The sequence below is a fragment of the Gossypium hirsutum genome, chromosome A11, assembly GCF_007990345.1.
Source record: "Gossypium hirsutum isolate 1008001.06 chromosome A11, Gossypium_hirsutum_v2.1, whole genome shotgun sequence".
NCBI classification, from domain to species: domain Eukaryota; kingdom Viridiplantae; phylum Streptophyta; class Magnoliopsida; order Malvales; family Malvaceae; genus Gossypium; species Gossypium hirsutum.
Window position 1 is genome coordinate 8,390,033 of NC_053434.1, and position 22,676 is coordinate 8,412,708.

The window sequence follows — 22,676 nt, forward strand, 5'->3', positions numbered from 1 at the left end:
ACCTCTCGTAAGAAAGCTTTTTTTTTTTTTTTTTTAATTAGGCAATGCGATTAATACCATTTGAACTTAGATCACATATGGGACAACGAATACCTAAACTGGTTAAGCTAGCTTTGCTGGTTGTCATTGTCTACGTGATAAATTGATAAGCCAATGAAACGGCACCACGTTTCTAGAGGTTACTTGACTGAAAGAAAAGGGCCGAAACAGTAACAGCGTTTTTTTGGATAATGATATGGTTTGTTTGCCAGCTTTGCTTAGCTTGGTTTGGTTTTTATGTGGGGGAACATTGGGTCACAATCTAAGAACGATAGTTTTAAAGATAGCCATAAAATTTTGTTTACATATTTAAATTTTTTTAATGTAACACTTTGGCTAATATGAGAACAAAATTTTAGATATTAATAATTTATTTTGATAAAAAAATTTAAAATTTAAATCATTAATTCCATATGAAATTAAAATGGGACAAAATTTTGAAATCCAAGCAATAATGCATGTATAGGTGTCAAACTTACTAAAAGGATTCGTTAAATCTTTCACATCAAGAGAGATAAAATGTGAAATTTGGACGTTTTGGGGTGACATGATTGTAGCTCGTCTTCATGCAATGATATCGTGGTCAAAAAGCTGCACCACCTTTGTCTGCTACTGGACACATGATTTAGGAACAAATTTAACCCCACAAATGAAGGAAAAAGCCACTAAATTGCCTACAGGTTTTACACATTCCCTTCTCCAAAATTCAACCCTAAAAAAGAATATTAAATTTCATTTCCATTCAGGGCAAAACAAAACTCAAACACGTTTAAGTAAGAGATATTTTACTTTCTCTTGATAATCGTAAAAAAAAAAAGAGTATGGCTTTCAAACATTTTTCAAATATCTTACCTACTTACCTTGTAGCTTATATCGAATTTATGTTTAGTAAATTATTTTTTTTAATTTCAGTTAATTCAAAGTTTTCCATAAAAATGTGTGAAATAATAGGTAGTTGCTTAAATTGATTTTATAACTATATTAAAAACAAATAATGTTTTTACTTGTTAAAAATGAAATAATTAAACTATTATGTTTAATTTTATCTAAAACTATCTATAATAATGTAAAATATTATATTAATAAAATTAAATTATGAAATAATTATTTTTCTAAAATTAAAATTTATTATTATCCTTGTAAAAATTATTTTTATGAAACAATATAATTATATATTTTCCCGTATTTAAAAAATTATATATTTATTTAATTTTTTTTAGTTTATCAAATAACATTTTAATATAATTTTAAGCCAAGATTTTAAAACCCGATATTGCTAAACTTTCGAAAAGGTAGTGTTATACATATTCTTATGGGCTTCTGGTCCATAATTATTAAGATTGCGCAGCCATTGGACTGAGTTTCTGATGGGCCAACAATTGCATCGTGCCTTCCTTACAGCTTCTGTGCATAGCGAGCCTTCCCCTATTTTTAATTACATAAATTTATACTTTTTGGTCGCACTTTATAATCATTTTGGTACATTACTTTATAATCATACATTATAATTATTTTTTTGGTACATCACTTTATAATTATAAAACATCATGATATATCATCTTTATGCGTAGGAACGAAACTCATTTGCTAGATTCAAAATTGAGTTCAAAGCGGTCAAATATTTGAATGTAATAAAAAATATAATATGAGTTTTCAACTTCAACTCTTTGTCTTTGAATTTTTATATTATTTATACAAATTTTTTTGCATAATTTAGAAAAAAAACATGTATAGCTTATAGTAATGATGAAGCCTAGAAAACTGCATAATTTAAGCATAGTTTTTTTTTTGTTGTTGGCTCTTACATACACATTCAAATTTCAATTAAAAAATAATCACGCGTAATGTTATTATATTAAAAAAAAAAACAAGTCCACACGTAGACTGACCTAAACCCACAATAATAATAATAATAATAATAATATAAAAAGGAAATTAAAAATACATATTAGAGTCTATTAATTTCTGAATTAGAAGGAAATTAATATAAAATTTAACCGCCAAAAGATGCGTCAAAGATTGGTCAAAGTTCCCCCGAATATCCCGTCAAGGGGAAAATGAAAAATCTGTCCCAAGAACCTCCCTTACATAAAGGAGAGTTGTAATTACCTAAAAGTCCTTATCGTACCCGATCGTTGGATCTCCCTTTGTGAGGAATCGACGGCTCATATTTTCCGTTTGACTGAAGTTAGCAATAGATTAGGCTTGTATGATTGGCTTTTGGTCCAGCTTTGACCAACGAAAAATCAAACCAGGAAAGACATTTGGTGGGTTTTATGGAACAAAAAAATTTCTATAGACAGAAAGTTTTCCTTTTCTTAGTTTTTTAAAAAATATAAATTTTAAATTGAGTTTTGTTAGATATTCAAAGAGAAAAGAAAGAAAAAGGAAAAGAAAACTTGAGAAAATTTTAAAAAAATATTTATGTTTATATAAAATGTTTTAAAATAAATGTAGTGAAGTTATAATTTTTGTTGATTACATTAATTTGTTTTATTTTATTTCCTTTTGGGTTGGTTTTGCCACCATCTGTAATTCTGGTTATAGGATCGAAGACGGAGAAGAAGAAGAGAGAAAGCAGGTTTTCTCTCTTCTCTTCTCGTATCTGTTGTGAAGGCCAAAATCGTTGTTTTAGCTTCAAGAAGTTACGGTCTAAAATCATGAATGTGATGCGTCGTCTCAAGAGCATTGCTTCCGGTCGTTCTTCTAGTTCTTCCGATCCCGTAAGTTCTTGTTTTTTTCATGGATTTATTTGACGCTAATCTCTCTTTTTGTAATGTTTATAGAAATGCTAGAAAAACGGAATGGATTTTTGGATTTCTTTTATAAGTTTTGCTCACCGAAAATATTGTTTTTTTTTGTTATTCAATTTTCTTCATTCGTAGATAAATGGAGAAAATATATATTTTTGTTATGATTATATCTAGATTTAGCTGGATTATTATTTGCTTAATGCTATATATGTGATTTCTTTTGTTCTGGTTGCGTAATTATTTTTGTCTTATAGCTGGTTATTTAACTATTATTCTCTTTTTGTTTTTTGTTTTTTTTTATAAATATAATAGTTTTTGAAGGTTGAAACAAGGACGAGAGGAATGGCATTGGTAGCTTAAGTCTTTTGCTTTTTGCTTCATTGCTTTTGTTTCTGAAAAGGTTTTATTGCCGTGCTTTTTGAATTGTCTTGCATATTTGTATCGACTTTGATTGTGTTCTATTCATTTATTGATCAACGTTGGTGGATCTCTTCTTTGATTTTCTGATTTAGGATATCTTGATATCAATAGCATAAGGTCATGCTTATGCTTTTATGCGTGTAATTGTCATAAGCCAACCTTTAGTTTTAGATTATATGTTTACCATGGTTGTTTATGGAAAGTCAGGATGCAATGGTTGCATCTTCTGTAGAGCTTTGCTTTTAGATTGGTGATGGGTCAAATCACCAATTTTGGTTTTTCCTGAGAATGGGAAATGTCTTAAACGAACTTTCATTTTTCTTGGTAGGGGCTTTAATATAGAGGTAAAATGCTGCAGACATGTTACTTACCTAAATGGTTGGGTCCTTGTGATGTTAACCTCAATATGTGATCATGGACTAAAGTCTAGAATGGAAAGGAACTTAGAAAATTACATTTGAGCCTCTACATCGTTTCTTCCGATTGCCTTTACACCTACTGCAGAGTAGTAAAGCAAACTACAATAGAAAAGATGGATTCCACTTAATTTGAGATTTGACCATTAAGTTTCAGACTGGGGTTTTTTAAGTCTGTCTATCCTCCCTGAACTCTTGAGCTTAATCTGGGTTGCCCTTAGGTAACCAAATGAGCCACAAGATCTTATACAAGTGACAAGAGTTGTTTAAAGGAGGAGGAGAACTGAATGTTAATCTGCATCTTGTAAACATATGAGCTACTTGCCTGTGTCTCTTTATGTAATATTTATGCAATTTAAACTGTTACTTCATCATTCAAAGTCACTACCTTCTGTATATATAAAATTCCATTCTGATGAAAAGATAACATACGAGATCTACAATGAGACTAGTATACGAAGATAGCAGTATGAAAGTTCTCTATTACTCTGAGGTTGCTTGTTTTCTTTATTTTTGGTTTTATGATTTATTTTTATTTTCACATCAGAGTGGGGATATTGGCACCAAGAGGGCAAAGGTTGATCAAGAATCAGAATGCAAGGTAAATGAGGCATCAAATTTTGTTGAGAGGAGTACCACTGATAGAGAGAAACATATGGCTTCTTCATCTCTGGAAACTGTAGCAAGTACGTCCTGTGTAACTTCTGTTGCTAGAACTGAAAAGCCAGATGTTGATCTGCTTCCTAATGAAATGCATGAAATGAGAATTAGAGATGAGAAAACAGCTGACCCAGATGAGAAGGTGATTGCTTGGTCTTATACTCTCAGAGTTAACACTACATATATGTTGAAATGTCCCTCTTAAATATTGTCTTCATATCCACCTTGTTTTAAATTTATAACCAGGTAAGCTGGAATACCATCTAAGAAGTTATTCACTTCTTCAAACTTAAAAAGTCAGAAGCCGTTGATATAATTTGAAGTAATTATATTGTTCCTTCTATGCATATGACTTGAATTGAGCCTGAACAAGAGCAATGGATTGAATCAATGAGGAATGATCTTTTCCTTTCCATGTTATGACTTGAATTGAGCCTTAATGAGGGCTATGGATTGAATCAACGAGGAAGCAATCTACTTATTCCTCAGGCTATGGCTCGTGGTTCTACAAGAGATCTTCTGAGCAACTTTTTTGGATAATGTTACTTGATTCTATGAAATGATTCAAAGCTGCCTACAGTTATCTATTTCCTTGATTATTTCTAAACTATTGTTTGTAACTTGTATTTCACAGGATGTGGAGGCTCCTGTTATTAATGGAAATGGAACAGAAACAGGTCAGATAATTTCAGCTACTATTGGTGGTCGGGATGGGCAACCAAAACAGGTGATTTGTTTTGGGTGACGTTTTGTTGTACATAACTGCTTATCTGGATTGTAAATTTTTCCATGCCCTTTTCTTTCTTGATGGGGTGGAGATAAGTTTTCCTGTGGAGGCTGTTTGTTTTAGTTGTTATTTAAAAAATGAACACAGCTCAATAGTTTGCTCAAGTCATTGTCATGTCAGAGTCTTGGTTTACATGCATGGTGGTTCATTTCATTTGATAATTCTATTTGGTCTAAGCTGCAATTAACACATAATATTGCATTTCTTTTCTTGGGCTTCAGACAATCTCTTACATGGCAGAGCGTGTGATTGGCACAGGTTCATTTGGCGTTGTCTTTCAGGTATAAATTTATTGGCTCTTAACCCTTTTCTTGTTTGTAACCCTTTGTCTTTGGTATCTGCATTTATTCAGAATATTCTGTCTCTTTGAGTTTTACATGAGACTTTATGTTAATGTAGGCCAAGTGCTTGGAAAGAGGTGAATCTGTTGCTATAAAGAAGGTTCTGCAGGATAAAAGATACAAAAATAGGGAACTCCAGATTATGCGTATACTTGACCATCCTAATGTGGTTCAACTGAAGCACTGTTTCTTTTCAAACACTGACAAAGATGAGCTCTATCTTAATCTTGTTCTAGAGTATGTACCAGACACTGTTTACCAAGTTTCAAAGCACTACACCAAAATGAACTATCATGTGCCCATTCTTCATGTGCAGCTGTATATATACCAGGTGATCGTTGGCTCTGCTTTGCTAATATATGCCAGCTGTATGTATTCACAGTGCATATTGTGACAAGCTATATTGCTTTTGCAGATTTGTCGTGCTCTGAATTATTTACATCATGTGGTTGGTGTTTGTCATCGTGATATTAAGCCTCAAAATTTACTGGTGAGGCTTTTTTGCCTTTTTATTATAAGGTGGAGGTTGATACTATGGTTCACCTTTACTTGACAAAATTGTTATCAACTTGAATGCGCTATAATGTGTGACGCTCTCTTTTCATGGTGGTCAGGCATACTGCTTGTCTAAAGCATTTATTGTCTATGTTTATAATATAATGTGGTCCTTTTCTGTGAAATTTTATCGGCTTTACCATGTCATTGTGTTAAGTTCACAAATTAAGGATCTATTTACTTTCGCGGTAAAGTCTGCTTTGATTAAATGGGCTTTCCCCTTGTTATGGTTTCTACCATGAGATAACCTATGATGAATATGTGGAACTCATTGAAGGGAGCTCCTAACCTTAGATTTATTACAAAAGAGAAGTATTAAACCTCTGTAATTGCATTAAAATTCTGACTTGTTTTTATTACTTTAAATAGAGATTATTTTTGTTTATTCTTTCGAAGTGGAGACTAAAACTAAGGGAACTAAAACTAAAATAGGACTTCTAATAAAATAAGGAAACTAAAAAAAGAGGACTTTTAACAAAAGTACTCCTAACACCACGAGGTGCTTGCTAAAATGAATTATTTATATTTTCTAAATATAATATTAGCTGTCTCCATTATCCATCCGTTACACATTGCTTTTTGTTATTCTTTTGATAAAGTTTTTATTACCAAATATTGAAGCATGTCAGAGCTTATGTTGCTATGTATTTGCAGGTCAATCCCCACACTCACCAGTTGAAGATATGTGATTTTGGTAGTGCAAAAATGTTGGTATGTTCAATACTTCAATATTTTGGAAAGTTACAAAGGCTTTTGTTTGTCTAAAACTTATACAAGATTTATTCTGCAATGTTTAGGTACCAGGTGAACCTAACATATCATATATATGCTCAAGATATTATAGGGCTCCAGAACTTATATTCGGGGCGACGGTGTATAGCACTGCTATTGATATGTGGTCTGTTGGTTGTGTCATGGCTGAGCTTCTGCTTGGACATGTGAGTTTATAAATTAAAGTTCCTTTTACATTCAGATTGATGCCAACCTATGTTATATTTACCTCTCTAATACTTTGCAGGGCTCTAGTATTGCTTTAATAGCATTCTTTGCTCCGCATATTCATGATATGTGTTGCTGCATTTAAACATTGTTTCATTTTGCTTTGGGCATTTATGCCTGCAATGTCTCTCTGATGCCATTATTCTTTTGAGCCCTTCTAGTTTCTTAGTATGCTATTCAGGCCTTTGACATCCTAAAAGTCTACATGAAAGCACATTGTGCAAAACTATACTGCCATCTATATACTTTTGGAGTGCTTATCTAAGGCATCCATTTGTAGTATGTAAAAGTTTCATCTTTTGAAGAGAATCTCTGTTCTGTGCAATAATTCATATTTGGTATTCCGTTTGCAGCCGCTATTTCCTGGTGAAAGTGGTGTCGATCAACTGGTGGAAATTATTAAGGTGTTCATCTGTGCCTTTTTTTTTCCTCTCAAGTGTTTACTTCTGCTTTTCTTTTTCTACGATTCTCATCTTTTCACTTTCTTCTGCTTTATTTAATTAGATACTGGGAACACCAACCAGAGAAGAAATTAAATGCATGAATCCAAATTACACTGAATATAAGTTCCCTCAGATCAAAGCTCATCCATGGCATAAGGTAAGCTGATTGGATCATCTTCTAGTTACCTTGTTATACATTGTACATAAAAGTGGAAATCTTATTAAAATTACAACTTTCAGATATTTCACAAGCAATTGCCCCCCGCTGCGGTGGATCTAGTGTCAAGGCTGCTTCAATATTCACCAAACATACGTTGCACCTCTGTGAGAATTTTGAAATATATTATTGTTGTTTTCAGTTACATATCACTTGTTCTTTAGACCTCGACCTTGATTGGGAACTTCTAGTTTTGTAAGTAACCATCCTTTATGTTTGCATTTAATGAGATGAAACTTCCTGGCTTTCAGTTGGAGGCATGTGCACACCCTTTCTTCGATAATTTAAGGGACCCTAATGTATGCTTGCCTAACGGGCAAGCCCTACCTCCGCTATTCAATTTCACAGCTAAAGGTAAACCAGTTTCACCTCATCACTATGATTCTCTTAAAATTTTCCGTGTATTGTTCATATGTAAATGGTTATGCAGAACTGGCTGGTGCATCTGATGAACTACGGCAATGTCTGATCCCTGAACATGCAAGGACATAAATGATCGAATGGGACGGCATCTGTTCGTATTGTAAATTGGTTTTGGATGATGCTAGGTTGCCACCGCTGACAAGCTAGATTGCCCTATCTCTTTCTAGTTCAGAGATGACCATCTTTGTTGGTTAATAGTTCCAAGTGATGATCAGGTTGTAGGAGGCTATCCCATTGAAGGACCACCCCACCTACAATGCATATTCAGATGGTGCTTTGAGGTGGGCGAATTATAGGACTGGTAGTGTTGAGGTTTTGGGATTTTCTTTTTCGTTTTACGATCTGATTTGCTATCTGACTCGACTAATGAAAAAGATTACTATTTAGAGTGGAGGTTTCCACTGAATTTTCAACCAGAGAAATTTCTACTTTTTCCACACTAATTTTCTTCCCAGTTCTACAGTTTCAAATTTCACTGATAGAAGGTTCATTTGGTTTGGTAAATATTATAGAATCAAAGATTTTGTAAATCTGTAAAAATAATGTTAATATCAGTTTTTTAAGTTTATTTTGATTTAGTTCTTTTAAGAGCAAGTTGTGCAATGAGATTTGAATTTTAAGATCTTAAAATTAAATATACTTATTAACTTTTGTTATGGAATTTTTCCTGTTACCGATCTAAAATCCAAATATAATCCCAAATTGTCTACCCACAATCCGAGTAGATGCAAAGGAATTTGGGCCCCACAAGGTAGAAAATTAAGGGCTCGTTATTGGGGGCTTGCAGACAGAGGATGCGAAGTCAAGCGTGTGGTATGATAAACACATGTTAAGTCTAGAGTAGTATACGTGTTGGCGAGCATGGAGCCTACCTAAGGCATCATTTCGATAAGCAATAACCGTATTTTATAAATACCCAATTTCCCTCACTAAGAAGACACAACAATTATGGATTTTATAAGTTTGAAAAGCATTGGTTGAAAAATACAAAAATGTGTAGAATACAAATTAAATGTAACGGAAGATCACAGAAGTGTATGGAGAATTAGGAGCGTGGTTAGACTAAAACCAATCTACCAATAATCTCCGCATGAGCATTGTCCTTCCTTTAAGTGATGAAAACAATTAGAATCTCTCAAGATGATGTGACGATGGAAAACTTTAGATATGTATTTCATAGCAGTATGACAATCACCACAAACTCGAAGATTCTTAAAAATTCGGATCGGAGCCCCACGTGGCAAGCTCAGAAGTCCGAATGCCACGGCCAGTTTTTCACTGTGATAGGCCAGACCAAGCTCCTTCCCTTCTTTATCCATGTTATGGAGTGCAAAACTGATGTCGGGTTCGTAACCAGCTTCCTTTATCAAAACCATGATCTCATCAATCTTGGAATAGATCTCAGTAGTTCTCGAATGCCCTCTGTCTTCCGACATAAAGGTGTGCACTCTGCTGTTTACCTCGATCCAACTACATCCAGGCTCCTTACTAATCCCCTTCCATTTCATTGTTCTTCGAATCCTTGCGGCGTCTTCCCATTTTCCGGCAGCAGAATACATGTTAGACAACATTATGTATGGCACAGCATTTTTGGACTCTAATTCAAAGAGGTTCTTTGCTGCTCTTTCCCCCAATTCCAGGTTGCCCTGCACTCTACATGCAGCAAGAATGGCCTTCCACACAGTTGCATCCGGTTCCACATCCATTTCATTCAACAACATTTCTGCTTCAACGAGTTTTCCAGAGCGACCCAAGAGGTCAATCATACAAGCATAGTGTTCAGGACCTGGTTTAATTCCATATTCCTTCTCCATTGATGCAAAATACAAGCGACCCCTTTCCAAAAGACCGGCATGGCTGCAAGCAAATAGTAAGCCTATAAAAGTAATGTAGTCTGGTTTTGTGCCACTAGCAATCATTTGATCATAGAACCTTACTGAGTCCTTTCCTTTACCATTCCGGGCATAACCAACTATTAGTGCAGTCCAAGTTACCGCATCCCGGATTTGCATGTAATCAAATACTCTGCTTGCATCGTCTATACATCCACACTTGGCATACATTGTTACAAGGGAATTATCTACTGAAGTGGATGATTGGAGGCCAGATTTAACAAAGTTTGCATGAACTTGTTGCCCAAGTTCCAGAACTGTTAATTCTGCACAAGCACTCAAAGCACTGGCAAGAACGACATGGTCGGGATGAATGCCTGCCAATCTCATGTCACAAAACAACTTGAGAGCTTCTTCATGATATTTATTACGTGCACATCCCGTCACTAGAGAGGTCCATGAGACAACATCCTTGTTTGGCATGTGGTTGAAAACCTGAAAAGCGCAATCCATGTTTCCTTGTTTAGCATACATGTCAACCAAAGCATTATTCACAAGCTTGGAAGCCTCAAATCCTGTTTTAATGATCAAACAGTGGACTGACATTGCATTGTTCATATCTTTCGTTGAAGCAAAACAGTTTAGAACCGATGGGTATGTGAAATTACCCAGCTTCATATCTCTAGCATGCATCTTCCGGAACAATGAGAGAGCTTCCTCTTCACAGCCTTGCCTCACGCACCCCACTAACATAGAGTTCCAAGAAACAACATCATCAACCTCCATATTCTCTAAGACTATCAAGGCACTATCCAAATCCCTGCATTTTGCATACATATCGATCAACGCACTTTGAACAAAAACATTAGCTTCAAAACCACTCCTAACAATGAAACTATGCACTTGTGCGCCAAAATTACGAGCTTGAACCATAGCACAAGCTGTTAACACACTCGGGAAAGTGAACTGATTAGAGGCAACTCCTTCAACCACCATATCTCTATAGCATTCAATCGCTTTGAATGCCTCTCCATTCTGAGAATAACCAGCAACCATGGCAGTCCACATGACATGGTTTCTCTTGTTGGGCATCATTATAAACAGATACTCAGCTTCCAAAATGCAATTGCACTTCGCATACATATCAACAAGACCGGTCACAACATAGTCATTCGACTCGAATTGTGTCTTTATTACATTACCATGCACCTGTTTTCCTCTTTGAAGCAAACCCAATGTTGAACACAACCTTAAAATAGTTCCCATTGTGTATTGATTAGGCCTTTGCCCCTCAAATTGCATTCTAGAAAACAAATCAAAAGCTTCGGTTTCCATACCATGTAGACAATAACCTGAAATTAGTAAATTCCAAGTGACGGAACTTTTTATTGGGGTTTCTTTGAAAAGCTGTATAGCTTCAGTTAATTTCCCGGAAGTTGCATACGCAGCTATCAACGTGTTCCAGGTGAACTCATCCCGTTCAGGCATTTTGTCAAATAGCTTCCGAGCTTCATTAATCCGACCCGATTTAGATAATCCATTCAAAACCCGATTGGAATCAATCTTTGATTGACTGGAATTCGCAAAATGAAAATGCATTGTTCGCACGTGAATGCATTGATGAAATGACTTGAAAGACAAGTCCAGGAATTTGAAATTTAGTTTTATCATTAAAGCTTCAAATCGAGCAGCAATGGAAGTCCCAAGTCCCAAAACCAGCCACAAACAAGAAGATTACGAAAAGGGTTAAAATTTGATACGGAATTAAGAGTAAATTATGAAATAAAAATATCTCAAGGGTCGAAATACTAAATACGGCTCACGGTCTCCTTCACGGAAAAAGGGACAGGTGGGGTCCTTTTGACAGTTACATGGAGCGCCTGATGCTCAAGCTACTTGGCGGGAACTTCCATGGGATCATAACAGATGAAATTGAGATGCTCCGATAGCAGGGGACGCCTTCGGTCTTGTCTGTTTTCATCTCCTTGGCTTTTGCTGCTCTTTCTGAGTGTTCATTCATTCATCGCTATCCATCAAAATTTTACTCCTAAATAGAGAAAATTTTAAAACAGTAATAAAAATAATAATATAATAGGAAGCTGTTGGCTGTTGCTATCTATCATTGTATTTTCATCGTCATGATTCGTCGTCTTCGAAACCTATTTCCACTGTCCTCTATTCACACTAATAATTCAAGTCTTTTGTACTAAAGTTATTGCCTTTTTATAAGATGGAGAGTACCCTTTTTTTTTTCTTGTTATCTGAATTCAAAGTTTCAAAATTTTCCTACATAAATCCAAATAAACCCACCAAAATTCAAATTCCTGCCAAGTTTGGTTAAGACCTTTTCTTCTTTCTTTCTTTTTTTCTTTTTTTCCCAATTTTCATTCAATTATCTTGTATTGTTTCCTTTAAAGTCATTCCTCATTAAAGTAGATTCTTTTATCATTATTACTAAGTAATTGCTTCATAGAATTTTTTTTTTCTTACGACCTTAATTTCCAGGAAGGTTTTATTATTTTGAAGGAGATGAACCATCAAACGCACCACCTCAGACATCACCTCCATCAGATGCGGTGGACACGTCACCCCTCCTGACCCATTCCATATCCGACCACCTTCTCCGCAGCCGCCGCATCCTCCGTCGTCGATCTCCACCTTTACCTCGCACAGCCGCTAGGCTCCTCCGACGCGCCAGCAGTCGTCGTTTGATGCTCCGTGAGCCATCGGTTCGCGTGCGAGAAACCGCTGCGGAGCAACTCGAAGAGCGTCAAAGCGATTGGGCCTACTCGAAGCCCGTTATAATCCTCGACATTCTCTGGAATATGGCGTTTGTGGTAATGGCGGTTGTCGTTTTGGGACTCAGCCTTGAAGAAAAGCCCAGCGTCCCCTTAAGGCTCTGGATTTGGGGTTACGGCTTACAGTGTTTGTTTCACGGGGCTTGCGTAGCAGTAGAATATAAAATAAGAAACGAAAGGAGGGTTGAGGGCTTGCAGAGCAACGAGGATCCGGATTTGGGTCTGAATTCTGAGTCCGGGAGTGAAGCAGAGGATTCCGAGGATAATGTAACAGAGGAGCTGAATAGTGGAGATGAAACCAGGTAAATTAACTATATAAGAATAAGTTAGGAATGGAATCAAAATACTGCTTATGCTCAATAAATATTTATGAATTTTGCAGAGTTGCCAAGAGCTTGGAGTCTGCAAATACGATGTTTTCATTTCTTTGGTGGATAATCGGATTTTACTGGATAATTGCCAAAGGACAAGTTTTGACACATCAGGCACCTAAGCTTTACTGGTACTATCAAGATAAAGTTTTTTTCTATTATTATCAATTACTTTTTATGATTATTAACATGGGTTCTTAACTGGGCAGGCTTTGTGTTACATTTCTTGCGTTGGATGTGGTGTTTGTATTCATCTGTTTTGCTGTTGCCTGCCTTATTGGTCTTGCTGTTTGCTGCTGTCTTCCTTGTATCATTGCAATTTTGTATGCTCTTACAGACCGGGTAAAATTTTTTAACTTTTTTTTTAAATAATGCAGATTGTTATTGCGTTAAAGAATATTCATTGATGTATTCATCAGCTTCAGTTTCGGTGGATTAGTTTTTTAATTGTGATTGAGACGAAGATTGCTTCTTTTATCATGTTTTCCAAAGTAGAACAAAAAATCTTCTTGTATGATAAACTAAATCTGCAATGAGTTGGTGATTACGGATTATAACATTCTGTGAGGAAACATGTAATTTTAGACTGTATGGACCATAGTCTGTAATGGCTTTCACTGTTGAATGCGTCACTGTGAATAGAAATATGTTATATATGCCGCATCCTTCATAATCTCTGTACAAGGTTAAACTCTCCCTGCTGTTCTCCATAGTTTAAACCATCTTCAATGTGTAAAAACAGGATGGAGCAACAGATGAAGAAATTGATTGATTGCCAAAGTACAGGTTTCAAAGGACAGCTGATCTCGAAAAAGTACATGGTGAAATTTATAACATAATGACTGAATCTAACACCGATACTCCTACTGAACGGATTCTTTCACGTGAAGATGCTGTAAGTAGCCTGTATTGTTGTGCACTCGGATGCTGCTTTTGTAAAATCATTGAAACTTTTAGGAAGCTGCAATTCATAATATAACCAATTTGCAATCCGACATTGAATCAAATACTGGTAGCCTTATATCTGGCATTTGAAAAGTAGTGTTGTTCTGGCCTTTCAAAGAACAAATTTTCACGATTTTGACATAAATTTATGTGCCAATCATAATACAGGAATGCTGCATCTGCCTTTCTGCTTATGAAGATGGGACCGAGTTGCGCGAACTTCCTTGCGATCACCATTTCCATTGCAACTGTATAGACAAGTGGTTGTATATCAATGCTACATGTCCTCTCTGCAAGTTCAACATTCTAAAGGGGAGCGAAGAGGTTTAGAAAACCCTAAATTGCAGGAATTAGCACTGCCTGTTTGCAGTTCCCTGCTTGTATGTAAATGTAATTATATGACTATACATCAGCATAGAACAGGTTTTGCAACGAAGGCAGATGTGTTTTTTGTTTTCCATTTGGAGTGTTTTTGAAATTGTTAATATACTACATACAGTAAATGCTTTTTCCCAGCTTCTTTTGCCTTTGATTCCCTCTGAGTTAAGGTAATCACTTTAATTTAGTTATTAATGAAGTACTTATTTTTCTAGTACTTACTATTCTAGGGAATCATGTTTTAGGTACGAAAGTGAATCTAATATTTGGATTTCGACCTATTTACGGTTTCATATTTCCAAATTCATCATGTATGTAAACAGTAAACACTGAGTAGAAGTTAAAAATAAAAATTAAAAAGAGAAGAGCTTAGATACTCTTAATGTCATCTTTAAGTTCAGATGAGTATGATAAACCCTAACGATCACATAAGCACAGAGATCTTCACAGCTCAAATGCACCAGCCGGGAATCGAACCCGGGTCTGTACCGTGGCAGGGTACTATTCTACCACTAGACCACTGGTGCTTGTTGCTTTTTCGATAAAATATTTTATACTTTTTGTAAGACTAATGAAGACAGACAGGTTTGTATGGCAGGGCCCAAAAAAATGTTCACATGATCAAATTGATACACAATGACGTGCTGTATTTGGCGATGGACCATACAATTCATTATTATGAATATTTTTTATTATTGGATTAATAGAAGTTTCTTCATTAATTATTCAAAATAAAAGTAAATAATGAGCTAAGCTAACTTGGCATTAAATAAAAACACGATTTATTAATATGAATATCTTTTATCATTGGATTAATGAGAGTTTCTTCATTAATTATTCAAAACAAAAGTAAATAATGGGCTAAGCTAACTTGGCATTAAATAAAAATGAGCATCACGACTGGCATCGACTAAGGATCAAGTGTAGTTTCCCAGCAGCATTGACCGGAATAGAAGGTGTTGTTCTTGAATTTCATAACCTCCTCTGTCGTAAAAGTTTAAATTGAAAGCATTAAGAGCAGGGGCTTTGTCCCCATCGCTAATGGAAATCACTCTCCAAACCTCATCTTCAGTGAAGGGCAGCACAAGCATTGTAGCACCATCAGCAGACAATGGGTCCATACTACTTAGGATACCCAAATGTGTCCGTTTCTCAGAGATAAACTGCTCAGCTGCAACTTAAGCATTAACGGGAAGAGCTGCATCTTCTTCCTTGTAAAAAGATTTCACTCCTTCATAGACTAAGAGTAAAACCAACATCCAGAAACACAAATGCATTCCGGACCTTATACCAATCAATTAGAGTGCATTCATTAAAACCAACAACAATTCCCTGACCTTGATCTGTCGAGAGATGAATAAGAAAGAGTATTGACACTTTGGGAAAAGCTTGACAACCAATTTACAAGATAAGTAGGCATATTGATAGATGTAGCCTTCAAGTGATTACACTGGGTGGAGATCTTAGGATAGGTTGCCCTTCTGTGAAGATGATGTCAGCGGAGATACAGTTTCCACTTCATCAGTCACAGTAGAAAGTTTCCAGAATGACACATATTAGCGTTACTTTTTCCCTTGCAGAGAAAACAATAAGACACAGCTACAAAATCAACCACCACATGGAGAGTAATTATGCAAGATACCAGATATGTAGGAAGAGCAGAACAAGTAAGGGAATGAAAGTACCTCGTACGTAAAACTATTTCACAAGTTTTACTTATGACGTACCGCCTGCGTGATGAAAACGTCCATCTGAAGCACATATCTTGTAGAGGGCAACACCCCAGGCCAAAACCAGCAATGAGGATATAGAAACCATTAAATAAGGGTGCTATGCTGAAGTTTATTTAAAAAGTATTAAGAATTATAAAAAATATTACAATATGATAAATGATTGTCTAGACTGAATGAAACTGGACAATCATTTTAGGTTAATTTTAGAGTGAATTTTTAAAAAATTATACAAAATTATTTAGAATTATTAAGAATTATAAGAAATCATAAATAATTATTAATTTTTTTAAAAACCAATTTTTTTTGTAAACTATAAAAACTCTTAAAGTAGTCAAATATATATACATATCTTCTTAATTAAATTGATATTTTTAATGATAGATCCTAATTTTATTATTTCCTAATATTTCTTATAATTCAAATATATATACATATATAAAATAGTAACCTTTTGTAATAAGGTTTCATTATTACTGTCTAAAAAATTAATAATTTTTTTATATTTCTTAATAATTTTTAAATTATTTTTTTTATAAATTTTATAATTATTTAAGAAACCATTCTAGAATAAATCTAGATAAATGATTGTTTAGACTCGTTTAAGCATGGATAACCATTTTTCAAGTTCATTATGTTGTCTTTAATAATTTTTAAATAATTTTTTATATTTTTCTATAATTATTTACAATTATTTAAAATATTTGTTGAAGTGATAAAATGTCACATGTTATTTTCTTGTTATTTCGTCAGTCACATTATCATTTAGTAGTAAAAACAGAAAAAAAAATTAATAAAGAAACAATATACTTTTTAATTTGATGTACAAAGATTAATTTATTTATTTTTAAGTAGAAGGTAAAATACAAAATTATTTTAAACATCAATTCAGTTTGTTTTTCTAACAAATAAATTATAAAATCTTATTTATAACATTATTAAAGAAAATAAATAAATTTAAAACAAACAAAATGAAACTATTAATTAATAAAACTTCCATCAAACAAATGATGTACATGTGGAGCTACTTACATCAGCGGGCAGTCGTCAGCATGGAAGTGGAAGTAAGGAAATCTGTTTATTATTTATTGGCTAATAAAATAAATGCCTAGAGAGGGTCTAAGCCACAACATTTGTGTTGGAATGTAAGTAATAAAAAAATGTCCATTGGTTTTCTCTTTTCTATAGTTCTTTTGCCAGGAAATTTTGGAGTAGAAATTTAGGTCAACCACAACTACCTTGCAAAAACGATAGATTTTACCTAAACATGTCCTGCAATCTGTTTAAGATCTTCTTCCATTTTGCTAATGGAAAGATGACTATTATCTGTTTACTTAAATCTACAAGCCATCAAATTTCATTTTCAATTAAAAACAGTGTCAATTCAATTACAAAAATAATTTATTAAAATATTTATAATTAAAAATAATATATATAATTATTGTGACTTTAATTCACCAAAGATAATTAAAAAATAATGAATAAAAATGAGGTAATTTGATTTTTTTGGGTAAAAAATCACATTCTTAAAAAGCTAAATTTAGTTTAGCAAAAAAATAAAGGGTCAATTATTGTCTACCTAATTTCTCCTCAACAGGAAAAAGGGATAAATTTTAAAACTATACATGAATTATAATTTAATGTGTAATTGTATACATGAATTTTAATTTTGTTCAATGTTATACATGAAATTTTGATTTGATCAAATTATTATAAATATTTAACACAATTATTGATATAAGATCATTTTATGTATATATATTGCATACATGAGTAATTATATTTATCCAATAGAAAAAATAAATTGATATATTTATTTCTTTGAATACGCACGATTAACTCAAAATTAAAGTTTCAAGTATACATTTGAACCACAATTAAAGTTCATATATACAATTGCACATTAAGTCAAAGTTCATGTATAATTTTGAGGTTTATCCCTAAGAAAAATAATTATCTACTTTATTTTTAAAAAATATGTTATCATATTTTCTAAATACAAAATTTATATAGAAAACATTTTTTTAGGAGGGGCAAAATTAAATTGTATATTTTTATGATAGTAAAAATATAATTTTACCATTTTAATAGCTTATATCTATATAAATTTTAAAGGGTTAAATTAATTTTTTATCATTTTTGAAGGGACCAAAATGTAATTTTATCATTACTAGTTTAAAATTTTAAGGGACCTAAATAAAAAAATCCATTTTAGAGGGTTGGGGGCCCTGCTAGCCCTCTAGATTCGCCAATTTTAATTCATTTTACTATTTTCAAAATTTTATGAGGCAAACATAGGTGAAAAATTCATGAAGGTTTTTATATTGGGTGTCATATTACATTTTGTTTTCTGTACTTAAAAAATAGATAAATTAATCCATGTACGTTAAATCAAATGCCAAACTCGTCCTTTATGTTAAAAAGTTCGTCTACTTCTATTGTTAAAAAATGTCATGACTAAAACAATAACCAAATAGTGTCACATGCATCTCATGCTTACGTACATGGCTCTTTTACTCTTTAATTTAATGCACAGTGATTGATTTGTCTATTTTTTGAGTAGAGATGATAAAATGCAATTTAGCTCCTAATATAAGGGACCTTCGTAGTACTTTTATCTGCAAACATATTATAACATTTGTAATGTCATGTTACCTTGCTATTTTATCATATTATTAAAAAGAAACTAATAAACAAATTTAAGGGTTCCCTAATTGTGTTAGACTGAAATTTCAAAATTAAAAAAAAATATAAGATTTAAGAATGATTAAATTAAAAAATATAGATTAAGTCTACAATTTTATGCATAATATAAAATTTAATCAAATAAATTTAACTGAGTGAAATTAAAAAATTAAAAAAGTAAATAAACAAAATTCATTCAATTAAAATATAAAAATTAAATACAGACCAAACGTAACCAAATTAATGCACACTGACGTGGGCTGGTGGATTGGCGATGGACCATGCATTCATGAACGGTAAATATTGGTCTCATTCGATTAATATATATTTAATGAAAATTTCCTGATTAATTATTCAAAAAAATAGTAAAAATGGGCTAAGCTAACTTGGCTGTAAGAATACAAATTAAAGGCTGAAATATTGGCGGAAGTTTCCCAGCAACCATCTAAGATGTAGAAGCTATCAAGCCCCGCACAGGCAGATGCCACGCTATGCAACTTTTTTTCACTTGAAATTGCTAGGAAGCTTTCGAGATAGGAAAGATATATCTGTTTCACTTTCTGTATCAAACTAAATTATATAATTCCACTTTCACATAGCCGTTGTATATGCATAATTCTTTATTTTTCATTAAGGTACTTTTGAATTGGCAGTGCTAGTTAGTATAAAAATAGCAATAACTATAATATAGTATTAATATAAGATAAAAGGAAAATTAAATGCGCCGAACTAAAACCAAACGCCACCCTAAGACTAAATTTTTTTCCCTTGAGTTGGGGTGAGGAGAACAAAAGCAATGTTTGAGATTTCTAAACGTGAAGAACCTATTCTTCTTTTCTTCTCACGTGTTTTGACTTTAACTTGGAACACCCAAGTCGTTCACCAAATTGAGATAGGCATAGGCTTAATTCTTATACCCAAATCTTCATCATAATCAACATTATTCCTGGAAACCGAGTAATCAATGCCAAATGAGCCCATTTGAGTAGTATTTCTGAATGAAGTAATGAAATGTAGCGACAAGTTTTTAGTTTTATCTGGGGAAAATAAAAGAAAAAGTTTAATTGACTGTGTTTTATACAACTGAATAAAGATTGCTTCATCTAAAGAAAGAAGTAGATGGATAGCCACTACAAATGGGAATCCCAGTAACAACTCCAAAATCATTTCGTCCGTCGATGGGGATCCCAAGCCCAGACGCTACAGCCTGGGAAGAACAAGCTTGTAAGGGTTCTTTTAGTCTTATAGAAACGTTAAGGATTCTGTTCTTGAGTCTCTTTGGATCTCTTAATCGGTAACTCAAGAACTGTAAGCAAGTCTCGGGAGAATACCCTCCGATAAAATCCGTCACCGGTATTCTTACAAGTCCGACGGTTTTATCCCTACCACCTGAGGACTTGCAATTGACTTGGAGCGTGACGAAGTGTGTGTGCATGGGCATGTCCTGATGTGATCCTGATCGCATCATGTAATGTCACAACCCAACGCCGTCGAGATTGGCCTAAACACGAGGGCCCCAAGTGCAAGATGAAGCTAATTTTTAGCTCATTTGAATTTCTTTTCGTGTGGTTCAACTCATTCGAGCTCAAGTTAGCTCATTCGTGCTTAAGTCAACTCATTCAAGCTCAATTTAACTCGTTGAGCTCGTTATTAGCTCTTTAGCTCTTTTAATTTAATTTGCCGGAATAAATTAATTAGTTGAGTTAGTTATTTTAGCTCAAATAATTACTAAGTGTTTAATTAAGAAATCTGGACATTTTAATTATGTTTGTTTATTGCATGTTTAAATTGTTTTAATTATTACCTAGCATAAATGTGTTTGCCTTATTACAATTATTTAATGTGTGCGATTTAAGCTAAGTAAATTTGTTGAATTTGCTAGGACAATGTACATGGACGACAAAGAAGAGGTGGACAACATCATGCATAATTCATGGAAGAATTTGAGGAAGCATTTGGCCAACATCATGCATAATTCATGGAAGAATTTGAGGAAGCATTTGGCCAACATCATGCATAATTCATGGAAGAATTTGAGGAAGCATTTTACCAACATCATTCATAATTCATGGAAGAATTTGAGGAAGCATTTGGCCAACATCATGCATAATTCATGGAAGAATTTGAGGAAGCATTTGACCAACATCATGCATAATTCATGGAAGAATTTAAGGAAGCATTTGGCCAACATCATGCATAATTTAAGGAACAAATTGAGGAAGCACCATGGCCGAATTTGGCTTCCAATTTTACCCATTCGGCTACCCTTTTGTTTTGCCTATAAATATGTGTTAAATTTCATTATAAGGGGAAGAACCTTGAATTAATGTTTTTACATTTTGTGAAATTGTTTACAACTCTCATTGTTCTCCGAAGACTCGTTTGACTTATCAAGTAACCCTTGTGGCGTCAACCCATTCTTCTTATCCGAACTTATCACTTTGCATCCAAAGTGTGGCGTTCAAGTTATACCGAGGTTCTTATCATCTTTGATAGTGGGTCAAGGTTCCATTTTATTCGTTTTCCATCCATACAACATTTAACCTTTCCTAAGTATTCGTATAAGTCCCGGGTTAACACACTTATATTGTGTTGGTTCAACTTGAATACTTGGTTTTCATTCACCTATCATCCTCAATACACTTCATAACCCCTTTTGAACTAAATTTGAGCCTTTATCCCTTCTTTCTTAACCTATCTTCGACAAACCTTGATATTACTCCAATTCACGATCGGGTACATCAATGACTCGACTCTCATCACCGAGGCCGGGGCGTATCATGTCCATCACTAGTTTATCGTTCCACGAAGGAGAGCTCCCTCCTTTCCCGTTCATCTTCGTCGTCTTAGAGTTAAAACTGTCGGTCTGGACGACGATGAAAGCGTTCTTTTTAACCGATTTGTTATGGATTCTTAGATCTTCCGCTGACAAAATTGTGATCTCCAGAGTGCGAGATTTTGTCTCCATTGTAACAATTAATGAAGAAGAAGAGGAAAAGAAATAAGCGAAGATTATTAAGAAGAATATTGAAATGAGGTTTAGGATTTTTGATGAAATTCAATATGAGAGAGTTAAAGAGGAGGGAGGGTTTATATTATATAACATAAGGAAGAGGTAGTGGTTGAAAGGAAGTTGGTGAGAAAGGCGGAGAAAAGAGAGGTGTTGCTTCACTGTTGACTATAGACTTTCAAATTTTGACCGAACTAGAAGTCATAATTGGCTATGATAAGAAGCGCGTGTGTGGTACGAAATTGGTGATCGATTTTTGCAAATGCCAACGAAAGAACCTAGAAGGATGGATGTAAGGGGTTAAATAAAAAGATAAAAGATAAACAAAGGAATCAAACACAGAAAATCCGGAGGAACAAATGTTTAAACGGGTTACGTCATCTAAACCAAACGTTGAATGATACAATTACTTAGGCTTGTATTTACTTTCAATGAGGTTAAAAATAGTAGTTGTTGTGAGATTAATTATTATAGTGGTAAGATTAGATATTATAGCGGTAGAAATAGAAATAGCGATGAATGTGTGTTTGTATTCAAACGTAGCTATAGTGGTGAGATGAAAATAAAAAAATAACAATTATAGACATTAATTTACAATGTAGTTATAATAAAATAAATAATTAAATTATATTAATATTAAATAATATATGCAATAAAATTTAAATATTTTTAAATTATATTCATAATAAATAATAAAATACATTTAAATTATTTTACAAAGGACGGAATCGTGATTTAACGTCTTGTAAGGAACGTTTTGTTAAAACTTTTTCTGTAACAGATGAACAACAAAAACATTTCATTGTGATTGCCATATGGAGTCTATGGTATCGAAGAAATAAACTGACGCATGAAGGTGTAAAGTTCTCTCTGC

General features: G+C 33.8%; 4 protein-coding genes, 1 long non-coding RNA gene and 2 other non-coding genes across 14 annotated transcripts; 2 read left to right on the forward strand and 5 right to left on the reverse strand.

Moving 5' to 3' along the window:
- Positions 1-2,313: 2,313 nt before the first annotated feature.
- Positions 2,314-8,616, forward strand: LOC107957261 (shaggy-related protein kinase theta). 6 transcript variants are annotated; one of them, XM_041080923.1, is made up of 14 exons: positions 2,422-2,762; positions 3,105-3,143; positions 4,176-4,430; positions 4,923-5,015; positions 5,297-5,356; positions 5,475-5,747; positions 5,832-5,906; positions 6,626-6,682; positions 6,769-6,909; positions 7,324-7,374; positions 7,475-7,570; positions 7,654-7,737; positions 7,882-7,984; positions 8,061-8,616. In XM_041080923.1, the coding sequence occupies exons 1-14, from the start codon at positions 2,700-2,702 to the stop codon at positions 8,120-8,122; spliced, it is 1,452 nt and encodes a 483-aa protein (XP_040936857.1). In that variant the 5' UTR covers positions 2,422-2,699; the 3' UTR covers positions 8,123-8,616. The 6 variants fall into 6 exon arrangements, with proteins under 6 accessions (XP_040936858.1, XP_040936857.1, XP_016748229.2 ...); XM_041080924.1 differs by lacking the exon at positions 3,105-3,143 and having other exon boundaries at positions 2,314-2,762; XM_016892740.2 differs by lacking the exon at positions 2,422-2,762 and having other exon boundaries at positions 3,105-3,192.
- A 371-nt stretch (positions 8,617-8,987) lies between these two features.
- On the reverse strand, positions 8,988-12,074 carry LOC107957259 (pentatricopeptide repeat-containing protein At2g03880, mitochondrial-like). Its single transcript, XM_016892736.2, has one exon. It carries the CDS (start codon positions 11,554-11,556, stop codon positions 9,127-9,129), a length of 2,430 nt encoding a protein of 809 aa, XP_016748225.2. The 5' UTR covers positions 11,557-12,074; the 3' UTR covers positions 8,988-9,126.
- A 10-nt stretch (positions 12,075-12,084) lies between these two features.
- On the forward strand, positions 12,085-14,514 carry LOC107957260 (E3 ubiquitin-protein ligase At4g11680). Of its 2 annotated transcripts, none has more exons than XM_016892737.2 (4): positions 12,085-12,985; positions 13,066-13,185; positions 13,264-13,396; positions 14,168-14,514. In XM_016892737.2, the coding sequence occupies exons 1-4, from the start codon at positions 12,597-12,599 to the stop codon at positions 14,327-14,329; spliced, it is 804 nt and encodes a 267-aa protein (XP_016748226.2). In that variant the 5' UTR covers positions 12,085-12,596; the 3' UTR covers positions 14,330-14,514. The 2 variants fall into 2 exon arrangements, with proteins under 2 accessions (XP_016748226.2, XP_040936860.1); XM_041080926.1 differs by lacking the exon at positions 14,168-14,514 and adding an exon at positions 13,797-13,949.
- Positions 14,515-14,742: 228 nt separating this feature from the next.
- On the reverse strand, positions 14,743-14,830 carry LOC121210272 (small nucleolar RNA snoR114). The gene has a single exon (XR_005905392.1). It is a non-coding gene; the product is annotated as a small nucleolar RNA snoR114 (small nucleolar RNA).
- A 3-nt stretch (positions 14,831-14,833) lies between these two features.
- Positions 14,834-14,904, reverse strand: TRNAG-GCC (transfer RNA glycine (anticodon GCC)). Its single transcript has one exon. It is a non-coding gene; the product is annotated as a tRNA-Gly (tRNA).
- Positions 14,905-15,142: 238 nt separating this feature from the next.
- On the reverse strand, positions 15,143-16,421 carry LOC121209711 (uncharacterized). Of its 2 annotated transcripts, none has more exons than XR_005904795.1 (2): positions 16,063-16,421; positions 15,143-15,950 (listed from the first exon to the last, which is right to left on the reverse strand). It is a non-coding gene; the product is annotated as an uncharacterized lncRNA (long non-coding RNA). The 2 variants fall into 2 exon arrangements; XR_005904796.1 differs by having other exon boundaries at positions 15,143-15,976.
- A 3,224-nt stretch (positions 16,422-19,645) lies between these two features.
- On the reverse strand, positions 19,646-21,963 carry LOC107960551 (BON1-associated protein 1). Its single transcript, XM_041082008.1, has 2 exons — positions 21,515-21,963; positions 19,646-20,263 (listed from the first exon to the last, which is right to left on the reverse strand). The coding sequence occupies exons 1-2, from the start codon at positions 21,758-21,760 to the stop codon at positions 19,892-19,894; spliced, it is 618 nt and encodes a 205-aa protein (XP_040937942.1). The 5' UTR covers positions 21,761-21,963; the 3' UTR covers positions 19,646-19,891.
- Between the last annotated feature and the right edge of the window lie 713 nt (positions 21,964-22,676).

Coding starts and splice junctions, on each gene's coding strand:
- LOC107957261 (XM_041080923.1), top strand. CDS start 2,700: ATGAATGTGATGCGTCGTCTCAAGAGCATTGCTTCCGGTCGTTCTTCT. Junction 3,144..4,175: donor GGACGAGAGGAATGGCATTG/GTAGCTTAAGTC, acceptor TTTTCACATCAG/AGTGGGGATATTGGCACCAA. Junction 6,910..7,323: donor CTGAGCTTCTGCTTGGACAT/GTGAGTTTATAA, acceptor TTCCGTTTGCAG/CCGCTATTTCCTGGTGAAAG.
- LOC107957259 (XM_016892736.2), bottom strand. CDS start 11,556: ATGATAAAACTAAATTTCAAATTCCTGGACTTGTCTTTCAAGTCATTT.
- LOC107957260 (XM_016892737.2), top strand. CDS start 12,597: ATGCTCCGTGAGCCATCGGTTCGCGTGCGAGAAACCGCTGCGGAGCAA. Junction 12,986..13,065: donor AATAGTGGAGATGAAACCAG/GTAAATTAACTA, acceptor TGAATTTTGCAG/AGTTGCCAAGAGCTTGGAGT. Junction 13,186..13,263: donor CAGGCACCTAAGCTTTACTG/GTACTATCAAGA, acceptor TTAACTGGGCAG/GCTTTGTGTTACATTTCTTG.
- LOC107960551 (XM_041082008.1), bottom strand. CDS start 21,760: ATGGAGACAAAATCTCGCACTCTGGAGATCACAATTTTGTCAGCGGAA. Junction 20,264..21,514: donor ATGTACCCGATCGTGAATTG/GAGTAATATCAA, acceptor GGGTTGTGACAT/TACATGATGCGATCAGGATC.